Source organism: Equus caballus, chromosome 13, assembly GCF_041296265.1.
Source record: "Equus caballus isolate H_3958 breed thoroughbred chromosome 13, TB-T2T, whole genome shotgun sequence".
NCBI lineage: Eukaryota > Metazoa > Chordata > Mammalia > Perissodactyla > Equidae > Equus > Equus caballus.
The window spans coordinates 8,729,074-8,741,545 of NC_091696.1; the positions used below are offsets into that span (position 1 = coordinate 8,729,074).

The 12,472-nt window shown below is 34.9% G+C and overlaps 1 protein-coding gene across 1 annotated transcript; it reads right to left on the bottom strand.

Moving 5' to 3' along the window:
* Positions 1-11,304: 11,304 nt before the first annotated feature.
* Positions 11,305-12,264, bottom strand: OR2AE1 (olfactory receptor family 2 subfamily AE member 1). Its single transcript, NM_001391356.1, has one exon. The coding sequence runs from the start codon at positions 12,262-12,264 to the stop codon at positions 11,305-11,307; it is 960 nt and encodes a 319-aa protein (NP_001378285.1).
* Between the last annotated feature and the right edge of the window lie 208 nt (positions 12,265-12,472).

The window sequence follows — 12,472 nt, forward strand, 5'->3', positions numbered from 1 at the left end:
GACTGTCTTATCTATGAGACCTTTTCTACAAACCACATGGTAAATACAAAACAAAAATTCAGAACAGAATCACAAAACAGAAAGAACAAGGAAACTGAGAACAAATCACAGAAAACCACCAAGCTGAAATCCCTGGCAGAAGTATAGGAGAAAAAACAATGGAAATATAGAGCAACAAGAAAACAAAAGATAAAATGGCAGTATTAAGCCCTCATATATCAATAATCACTCTAAACATAAATGGATTGAATTCACCAATCAAAACACAGAAAGTGGCTGGATGGATTAAAAAATAAGACCAAACAATATGCTGCCTTGAGGAGACCCATCTCAGATTTAAAGACTAAGGAAGGGTCAAAGTGAAGGGATAGTATATGATACTCCCAGCAAATGCAAACAAAAGAAAGTGGATGTAGCCATACTTATATGAAACAAAATAGGCCTCAAGACAAAACAGATAAGGCACAAAGATGGAAATTATATAACAACAGAGGGGAAAATCCATCAAGAAGACATAACACCTCTTGATATACATTCACCTAACATAGGAGCACCAAAGAATATAAAGCAATTATTAACAGACCTAAAGGGAGAAATTGACAGCAACACAATAACAGTAGGAAAATTTAACATCTCACTTACATCAATGTATAGATCATCCAGACAGAAAATCAACAAGAAAACATCAGCCTTACATGAAACATTAGGGAAGAATTACTTAGTACATATATAGAGAACATTCCATCTAAAAAGTAGCAGGTACTATTTTCTCAAGTGCACATGGAAAATTCTCAAAGGTAAATCATATTTTGGGAAACATAAGAAGTCTCAATAAATTTAAGAAGATTGAAATCCTATCAAGCATCTTTTCCAACCACAATGATATAAAACTAGAAATCAACTGCGAAAAGAAAGTTGAAAGTCACAAATATGTGGAGACTAAACATGCTCCTGAACAACTATTGGATCAATGACAAAATCAAAGTAGAAATTTAAAAATACCCAGAGACTAATGAAAATGAAAACACAACATAACAAAACATATGGGATGCAGTGAAAGCAGTGTTAAGAGGACAATTTAAACCAATACAGGCCTACCTCAAGAAAAAAGAGAAATATCAAATAAACATTCTAACACTATACCTAAAAGAACAAGAAAAAAGAACACACAAAGCCCGAAGTCTGTAGAAGGAAGGAAATAATAAAAATCAGAGCAGTAATAAACAAAATGGAGACTAAGCAAAGAAAGGAAACTATGGAAACTAAGAGCTGGTTCTTTGGTTTTTTGTTTTTTATTGAGGTAACATTGGTTTATAACATTATATAAATTTCAAGTGTACACCATTATATTTTGATTTCTGTGTAGATTACATCATGTTCACCTCCCAAAGACTAATTAACATTCATCATCATACACATGTGCCTAATTACCCCTTTCGTCCTCCTGCCTCCCCTTTTCCCCTTTGGTAACCACCAGTCCAATCTCTGTCTCTATGTGTTTGTTTGTTGTTGTTTTTAATCTTCTATTTATGAGTGAGATCATAGGGCATTTGAATTTCTCCATCTGACTTATTTAGCTTAGCGGAATACCCTCAAGGTCCATCCATCTTGTCACAAATGGCAAGATTTCATCTTTTTTTAAGGCTGAGTAGTTTCCTTTGTGTACATATACCACATCTTCTTTATCCTTTCATCCCTTGATGGGCACCAAGTTTGCTTCCAAGTCTTGGCAATCATGAATAATACTGCAATGAACATACAGGTGCATACATCTTTATGAATTTATGTTGTCATGTTCTTTGGACAAATAACCAGCAGTACAATACCTGGATCATCACTAAAAATAGATGGTAGTTCTATTTTTAGTTTTCTGAGGAACCTTCATACTGTTTTCCAAGTGGCTGCACCAATTTGCACTCCCACTAGGAGTGTATGAGAGTTCCCTGTTCCCCACTTCCTCTCTGACACCTATTTCTTGTCTTGTTAATTCTAGCCATTGTGATGGGTGTGAGGTGATATCTAATTGTAGTTTTGATTTGCATTTCCCTAATCATTAGTGAGGTTGAACATCTTTTCTTGTGTCTGTTGGCCATCTGTATATCTTCTTTGGAGAAATGTCTGTTCAGAACTTTTGCCCATCTTTTAATTGGGTTCTTAATTTTTTTTGTTGTTGAGATGTATGAGTTCTTTGTATATTTTGGATATTAACCCCTTATTAGATATATGATTTGCAAATATCTTCTCCCAATTGTTAGGTTGTCTTTTCCTTTTGTTGATGGTTTCCTTTGCTGTGCAGAAGAATTTTAGTTTGATTTAGTCCCATTTGTTTATTTTTCTATTGTTTCCCTTGCCTGGTCAGACATGGTACTTGAAAATATACTGCTAAGACATATGTCAAAGAGCATACTGTCTATGTTCTAGAATTTTTATGTTTTCAGGACTTTCATTCAAATTTTTAATCCATTTTGAGTTAATTTTTGTGTAAGGCGTAAGAAAAATGGTCTACTTTCATTCTTTTCCATGTGGCTGTCCAGTTTTCCCAATACCATTTATTGAAGAAGCCTTCCTTTGTCCATTGTATGTTCTTGGTTCCCTTGTCAAAAATTAGCTGTCCATGTATGTGTGGGTTTATTTCTGGGCTCTCAATTCTATTCCATTGATCAGCATGTCTGTTTTATGTGTCAGTACCATACTGCGTTGTTTGCTATAGCTTGTAGTATATTTTGAAATCAGAGAGTCTGATACCTCCAGCTTTGTTCTTTTTTCTCAGGATTCCTTTGGCTATTCAGGGTATTTTGTTGTTCCATATAAATTTTAGGATTCTTTGTTCTATTTCTGTGAAAAATGTATTGTACCATTGATGGGATTGCATTGAATCTGTAGATTACTTTAGAAAGTATGGATATTTTATCTATATTAATGCTTCCAATCCAAGATCATGGCATCTACCCATTTCTTTGTGTCTTTTTCAATTTCTTTCAACAATTTTTATTAGTTTTCAGTGTATAGGTCTTTCACGTCTTTAGATAAATTTAGTCCTAGGTTTTTCATTCTTTTTGTTGCAATTGCATAATAGGATTGTATTCTAATTTCTCTTTCTGATACTTCATTGTTAGTGTATAGAAATGCAACTGATTTTTGTATGTTGATTATGTATCCTGCAACTTTACCATATTCACTTATTATTTTTATTAGTTTTTTGTTGGATTCTTTAGGGTTTCCTATATATAAAATCATGTCATCTTCAAATAGTGACAGTTTCACTTACTTTCCAATTTTTATCCCTTTCATTTCTTTTTCTTGCCTGATTGTTTAAGAGCTAGTTCTTTGAAAATATAACTAAAATTGACAAACCGTCAGCTAGACTCACTAAGGAAAAAGGAGAGAAGGCTCAAATAAACAAAATCAGAAATGAAAGAGGAGAAATTACAATGGATACCACAGAAATAAAAAGGATTATAAGAGAATACTACAAAAGGCTGTACACCAACAAATTGGATAACTTAGAAAATGGATAAGTTCTTAGAATCATACAGCTTTCCAAAACAGAATCAAGAAGAAATAGAGATTCTGAATAAACCAATCACAAGTAAAGAGATTGAAACAGTAATCAAAAACCTCACAAAAATCAAAAGTCCATGACCAGATGGATTCTCTGGTGAATTCCATGACACATTCAAATAAGACTTAATATCTTTACTTCTCATACTCTTCCAAAAAATTGAAGAGGATGGAATGCTTCTTAACTCATTTTATGAGGCCAAGATTACCATGATACCAAAATGAGACAAGGACAACACAAAAAAAGGAAAACTACAGGCCAATATCACTGATGAACATAAATGCAAAAATCATCAGCAAAATATTAGCAAATCAAATACAATAATAGATTAAAAGGATCATACACCATGATCAAGTCAGATTTATTCCATGGATGCAAGGATGGTTCAACATCCATAAGTCAATCAATGTGGTACACCATATTAAATAATGAAGAATCAAAATCACATGATCATCTCAATAGATTCAGAGAGAGCATTTGAAAATATTCAACAACAATTCATGATAAAAACTCTTAATAAGATGGGTATAGAAGGAAATAACCTCAACATAACATAGGCCATATATGAAAAACCCACAGGCAACATCATATGAAATGGTGAAAACCTGAAAGCTATTCCTCTAAGAATAGGAAAAAGATAAGGATGCCTACTCTTGCCACTGTTATTCAACATAGTATTGGAAGTCCTAGCCAGAGCAATTAGGCAAGGAAAAGAACTAAAAGGAATACAAATTGGAAAGAAGTAAAACCATCACTATTTGCATATGAAATGATTCTAAATATATGAAACTGTAAAGAGTCCACCAAAAAACAATTACAATTAGAAATAATGAACAAATACAGTTAATTCACAGGGTATGAAATCAAAATAGAAAAATCAGTTGCATATTGATATACTAACAACTAACTAGTAGAAAGAGAAATGAAGAATACAATCCTATTTACAATCAAAATGAAAAGAATAAAATACCTAGGAATAAACTTCCCTGAGGATGTGACAGACCTATGTACTGAAAACTATAAGACATTGTTGGAAAAAAATGAGGAAGACATAAAGAAACAGAAAGATATTCCATGCTCATGGATTGGAAGAATTAACATAATTAAAATATCCACATTACCTTGTGCAATCTACAGATTCAATGTAATCCCAATATGAATACTAATGATGTTATTCATAGAAATACAACAAAGAATCTTAAAATTTATATGGAACAACAAAAGACCACAGATAGCCAAAGCAATCCTGCTCACTGCCCTCATCTTCTGCTCCTTACTCTTCATTGGCTGTCCCAGCACTGCCACCTGCATCCTCCAACAAATGTCATTTGGAGTTCTGTTTACTGTGGCTGTCTCCACCATTTTGGCTAAAACCATCACTAATTCTGGCTTTGAAGATCACAACACCAGGCAGAAAGATGAGGCAGTGGTTGCTATCAGGGGCACCCAATTCCATCATCCCCATCTGCTCGTTGATTCAAGTGACGTTCTGTGCAGTCTTGTTGGAAACCTCTCCCCATTTTGTTGACATAGATGCACATTCTGAGCCTACACTCCTTATCATTGTGTGCAATAAGGGCTCTGTCATTATGTTCTACCTTTTCTTAGGATACTAGGGCTCCTTGGCCTTTGCAAGCTTCTCCTTGGCTTTCCTGGCCGGAAGCCTGCTTGACACTTTCAATGAAGCCAAGCTGACATCCAGCGTGCTGGTGTTCTGTAGGGTCTGGATCACCTTCCTCCCTGTGTGTAACAGCCCCAAGGGGAAGGTCATGGTGGCTGTGGAGATCTTTTTCATATGGCTTCCAGTGCTTGGCTACCAGGATTCATCTTTGCCTCCAAGTGCTATAATATTCCCCTAAAGCCAGATAGGAACACCCTTCCAGGATTAAGGGTTAAAAGAAATTCTGGGGAAAAATAAATATTCTAAGACTTTTCTTCATAGATTTCCTGAAACATTTAGAAGACTTTAAAATTAAGTGATACCTTAAAGAGTTCTTGCCCCACATCTTGCCAAGATACCTCAATGTTCTAACATCATTTCCCCTGATTTGAAACATCATGGTTATTATATATTAAATACCTATATACAAATATGTTTTCTGGACTCACTGTTCTTTCATTGATTCCTTCTCTGAATGTATACCACACTGTTTTAATATCCTGGATTTCATAGCATGTTCTGACAGCTGATACCACATGCTCTTCATTGTTGCTCTTTTTCAGTGATCCTGTTTTTATTCTTAGAGATTTTCTAGATGGTTTGACTTGGTGAATTATCTTGTCCAATTCCTTAATATATACTAAAAGGTTTGGATTGAAATTGCATTGAATTTAAAGATTAATTTGAGGAACAACTGATTTCTTTGCAATAAAATATTTGCCATTCAGGAAGCTGATTTACGTCCATTTATCTTAGCATTTTCATTTTATTTATCAATGTTTTATTATATTTTCTGACTGGTTATTTGCATTGTTAAGTAATGTGTTGTTTTTTGTACAGTTCTTGAGGTTACTTGTTAGTTCTAATTATTTGTGAGTTGATCCTCTTGGATTTCTAAAGTGTAAAAAATAACGTAATAAATGTTTCTTTCTGCACAAGATTTATCCTTACTCCTTTCTTCTTGTATTAGTAAGAATCTCTGTTACAGTGCCTAATAGTAGTAGTAATTGTAAGCTTTTATTGTTCCCAGCTTTAGCGAAAATGTTCCTAAGGGTTTTTTTCCTTTAAAATTTATGTTTGTGGTAAGTTTTTGATCATACCATTTTTTTAACTTCCATATGAATTGTATTTATTCTTCTATTGAGGTAACATTAATTTATAACAATTATGTAAATTTCAGGTGTACATCATATTTTGACTTCTATATAGACTACCTCATGTTCACCACCAAAATTGTAGTTGCCATCCAAATGAATATCTCATTAATGATGAGAATTCCCTGTATTCAACCCAAGCTGTTTTTTAATATAAATTTTTAAAATGTGATAAAATACACATAACATAAAATTTATGATCCTAACCATTTTAAGTGTGAAGTTCAGTTCTGTTACGTACCTTCATATTGTGTGCATTCAGTCTCCAGAACTCTTTTCAACTTCCCAAACTGAAAATCCGTACCCATTAAACTCCCCAAACCCTCCTTCCCCAGCCTCTGGCAACCACCATTCTACTTTCTGTCTCTATGAACTTTATTACTCTAGGTATCTCATATAAGTGGAATCATGTAGTACCTGTCTTTTCATCAATGATTTATTTCACTTCACATATTGTCCTCAAGGTTCATTCATGTTGTAGCGTGTCAGAATTTCTTTTCTTTTTAAGGCTAAACAATATTCCATTGTATGCATACACCACATTTTGCTTCTCCATTCATTCATCAGTAGACACATGGGTTACTTCTACCTTTTGGCTACCGTGAATAATGCTGCTATGAACACGGGTGCACAAAAATCTCTTTGAGATCTTGCTTTCAATTCTTTTGGGCATATCCAGAAATGGAATTGCTGGATCATATGGTAATTTTATTTTTAATTTTTTGAGGAACTGCCAAACTCTTTTCTATAATTACTGTACCATATCAGATTCCCACCAACAGTGCACAAATGTTCCAATTTCTCCACATTCTCACCAAAACTTATATTCTGTTTAGTTAATAATAGCTATCCTAATGGGTATGAAGTGGTGTCCTATTGTGCTGTTTGTTCCTTTCTTTTTATTAAACTGGGAGATTTATTTTTTCTTGTATTATTGAGATATAATTGACATATAACATTATATTAATCCAAGGTGTACAACACCATGTTATGATATGTGTATATATTATGAAGTGATAACCACAGTAAATTTAGTTAACATCCATCACCTCACAAAGTTACATCATTTTTTATTGTTATAAGAACTTTTATGATCTATTATCTTAGCAGCTTTCAAATATACAATATAGTATTGTTAAGCATAGTCACCATGCTGTACGTTACATCCCCAGAAGTTATTCATCCTACAACCGGAAGTTTTTAACTTGACCACCTTCACCCACTTGCCCCACCCCAATCCCCTAACTCTAGCAATGACCAACCTGTGTTCTATATCTCTGAGTTCAGTTTGTTTACATTCCACATATAAATGAAATCATACAGAATTTGTCTTTCTTTGACTTATTTCACTTAGTATATACCTTCAAGGGCCATCCTTATTATCACAAATGTCAGGATATCCTTTCTTTTTAGGGCAATATTCAATTGCATATGTATATATATATAGCACATATTTTTATCCATTCATCCATAGATGGGCACTTAAGCTGTTTCCATGTCTCGGCTATTGTAAATAATGCTGCTATGAACATGGGATCACAGATATTTTTTGATATAGTACTTTCACTTCCTTTGGATATTAACCTAGGAGTGGAATTGCTGGCTCATATGGTAGTTCTATTTTTAATTTTTTTGAGGAATCTCTATTCTGTTTTCAATAGTGGCTGTACCAATTTACACACCCACCAACAGTGCACAAGGGTTCCCTTTCTCCACATCCTCTTCAACAATTATTATCTCTTATCTTTTTAATAATAGCCATTCTGACAGGCATGAGGTGATATTTCATTCTGGTTTTGATTTGCATTTCCCTGGTAATCAGTAATGTTGAGTATCTTTTCTTATACCTGTTGGCCATTTGTATGTCTTATTTGGAAAATTGTCTAATCAGATATTAGGGTTTCTTTTCTGCTGAGCTGTATGAGTTCTTTGGATTTTTTGTATATTAACCCCTTATTGGATATATGATTTGCAAATATTTTCTCCCATTATGCAAGTTGCATTTTCATTTTCTTGATGGTTTTGTTTGCTGGGCAGATGCTTTTTAGTTTGTTGTAGTCCCATTTGTCTACTTTTGCTTTTGTTATTGCCTTTTCTTTTGGTCCCAATCCAAACATTCATTTCCAAGACCAATGTCCAGGAGCTTAGCTGTTATGTTTTCTTCTAAAACTTTTATGGTTTCAGGTCTCACTTTCAAGTCTTTAATCCAATTTGAGTTGATTTCTCCTAATCATATCCCTAATTATTAGTGATGTTGAGCATCTTTTCTTGTGCTTTTGGCCATTTGTAAACTTTGTTTGGAGAACTATCCATTTAAGTAATTTGCCCATTTTTTAAAAGGTTGTTTTATTCTTGTTGTTGTCTTCTGGCCATTCTTTATATAATCTGGATATTAATCCTTATCAAGTAGATGCTCTAAAGGTATTTTCTCCCATTCCACAGGTGGCCTTTTCACTCTACTGATTGCGTCCTGTGATGAACAGAAATTTTTAAAATTTTGATGTAGTCCAATTTATCTATTTTTACTTTTGTGGCCTGTGTTCTTGTATTATATACAAGAAATCATTGGGCAAATCCAATGTCATAAACCTTTCCCCCTATGATTTTTCCTAAGAGTTGTATAGTTGTAGCTCTTACATTTAGGTTTTTGATACGCTTTCTGTTAATTTTTGTATATGGTGTAAGGTAAGTGTCCAAATTAATTCTTTTGCATATCAAGTTTTCCCACCACCATTTATTGAAAACACTGTCATATCCCTATTGAAGGATCTTGGCATCCTTGTTGAAAATCATTTGACCATATGTATGAGGCGTTATTTCTGGACTCTCTATTCAATTTTATTGGATCATATGCCTGTCTTTATACCAGGACCACATTATTTTGATTACTGTAGCTTTGTAGTAAGTTTTGAAATCAGGAAGTGTGAATTCTCCAGTTTTATTTTTTTCAGGATTGTTTTGCCTATTTGAGATTGCTTGTTTCCATACAAATTTTGGCATAGGTTTTTCTATTTCTGAATAAAATGCCACAGGGATTTTGATAGACACTGCATTGAATCTGTAGCTCACTTTGGGTAGTATGGATATCTTATCAACAGTAAGTCTGCCAATTCATGAGCCCAGGATATCTTTTCATTTGTTTATGTCTCTTTAATATCTTTCAGCAGTGTTCTATAGTTTTCAGTGTACAACTCTATCAGTTCCTTGGGTAAGTTACTTCCTAAGTATTTTATTCTTTTTCATTTATATTGTAAATGGAATTAAGTTGGGCCCTTACCTTACACAATATAGATATAATAGTTAACTAAAAAGGTATCAAAAACCTAATGTAAGAGCTAAAACTATAAATCTCTTAGAAGAAAACATAGGGGGAAGTCTTCATGACATTGGATTTGTTAATGACTTCTTGAATATGACACAAAAAGCTAAGAAAACAAAGGTAAATATTGATAAAATGGACTTCAAAATTTAAAAACTTTTGTTCATAAAAGACACAATCAACAGAGTGAAAAGGTAACCTATGGAATGAGCTAAAATATTTGTAAACAACCTATCTAATAAGAAGTTAATATCCAGAATATACAAAGAACAATTACAATCACATAGTGTTACATCTCTTTTCAAGGGGAGCCCACACACCACTGTATTGTTTACATTTAGCAGACACTGGCATTACACAAATAACCATCTAAAAAATTAGCTTAGATTGTTTCAATTTCAAATAATCTTATAAGATTCCTGACAAGGCCATCGTTGTGTGTGTATACAGAGAGAGGGAGCAGAGGAACAACCACCTGTCTCTAACTGGGATTGTGAGCCAGCTGTTTAGGCAACACCTTTGTGTCTCCAAACAACCCAGGTGTGGTTTCTGTAAAAACTAATTCTCTTGACATTAGAGTGTTAAAGGGAAAATCCAACCTTTGGGCAAGGTGTGGAAGATGACCCCCAACTCATGATGGATAGCTCACTTTATTACAGAATATGAAAAAGCTGTTTCTCAAAGGGAAAATACTTACTTGTCAAAGAGAGTACAACTTGGCTCTCAAACCTTAAGTATTACTCTTTTGAAGATTGTCCCAGGGCTTCACGACATTTTTAATAGTAGGGGAAGCAGGCTATAAAAATTTTTCCCTCACTTTGGCATCCATCAGACCACTAGACCCCAGGAAAGTTCACAGAGATGTCAGGCTTCTGCATACACATGGGATTAATATCTGACTATCTGAGACAAATGATTCTTACCAAGCCATCCACTATATTATTCATTTTTATAATATCTTCCCCTCTCTGAATTAAATATCATCAATGTCATGTGGGTTTGTAAAACAATCAAAGTCCCTTTTACTTATTAATCCATGCAACAAATAATTATTGAGAAATTTATTTCATGTCAGGCTCTTTCCTTGACTCTGGTGAGACAATAGTACCCAAGTAAAGTCCTTCCCTTCAGGGAGCTTACATTCTAGTAAAACAGACAATAAATATAATATTATATTATATATTGTGCACCATCATGTAAAGTAGTGTTACAAATTAGAAGCAAGGGACAGAAAACGAAGAGTGCTATTTGGATAGGGTACTCAGGGAAGCATGTTTTGTCAAGGTTACACTGAAAAAAAAAGATCAAAAGGAAATGAGAGAATGTCTAGGATTTTCAAGGCTTGATCTTGGACTTCCCAGTCTCCAGAACTGTGAGAAATTTATGTGTGTTGTTTAAGCCACCTACTCTATGGTATTTTTGTAATAGCAGCCTGAATGGACTAAGATAGTACACTATGGTGCTTAGAGGCCTGAGACCAAGTTAGAATACTGGAATTATTTGTTGACCACTTCTTTTTTGCAGTAGTCATCAGGGATCTGGACCCTTGAAATCTGTTAGGGATTTACCCAGATCAGTTTAAGGAGCTTATCCCATTCTACTCTTATACTCAGGACAACTGCAATTGCTGTCTTTGAGTGATAACATCTCTCCCCAGCACTCTCCTCAGAGCCTTAGCTACATCTTTATTCCGAAGAGTATAAATTAAAGGATTCAGTGTGGGAGTAATGATGCTATAGAACACAGATCCAACTTTATCTTGTAATGGAGTGCGCCTGGACCTGGGCCTCATATATGAGAACATGCAGGCACCAAACCAGAGGGAAACCACAATGAAGTGAGAGCTACAAGTGGCAAAGGCATTTCTCTTACTCCCAGCTGAACGCATCTGAATGACACTGTGGAGAATGAAGGCATAAGATGTAGAAACAAGGAAGATGGGGAGGAGGAGAAGTAGGACACTGCTGATGAATACTGTATTCTCATAAACAGTAATGTCTCCACATACCAACTTCACAACTGCTGGAAACTCACAGTAGAAGTGGCGGATATTTCGAGGACCACAAAAAGGGTACTGCATCAACATTGCGGTATAAATTAGTGAGTTTATGGATGCTCCCAACCATGACACAACAGCCATCATCAGTCCCACCCTTCTGTTCATGAGAACAGTGTAACGCAGTGGATGACAAATGGCAACGTAGCGGTCATAGGACATGAGAGCTAGGAGAAGACACTCAGCACCACCCACAGACAAATAGAGGAAGTGCTGGGTCACACAGCCCACAAAGGTGATGGACTTCTTGCCAGATAGGTAGTTGGTAGCCATCTTGGGGATGGTTGTGGAGACATGCATCAGATCCATGAGGGAGAGCTGGCTGAGCAGGAAGTACATGGGTGTATGAAGCTGGGGATCAGCACAGATGAGGAGAATGGTGAGGGTGTTGCCACTCACTGCAATCAGGAAGACCACCATGGTCAAGGAGAAAAGAAAAAGATGGGTGAGGGAATCATCAAAGAGGCCTTCAAGGATGAAGTCTGCTAGAGAGGTCTGATTCCTCTGCCACATCTCCCCTTTCTCAGTCCCTGGGGAAACAGGAAGTGGAGATGAAGTGTGATATCAGAAATACTGGTGTTCAGCATACCTAACAATAAGACCTTTTGATCGACAAAAGAATTTTTGGAAAAAATTTTTTTCTATTTCTAATTATTCAACAATTCATATTATTGAAATAACCTTTAAAAAAAAAGAAAGAACGTCAAATCTCTCTTCAAAA

What these genes read in the sequence shown, in the direction of transcription:
- OR2AE1 (NM_001391356.1), bottom strand. Translation starts at nt 12,264, where the DNA reads ATGTGGCAGAGGAATCAGACCTCTCTAGCAGACTTCATCCTTGAAGGC.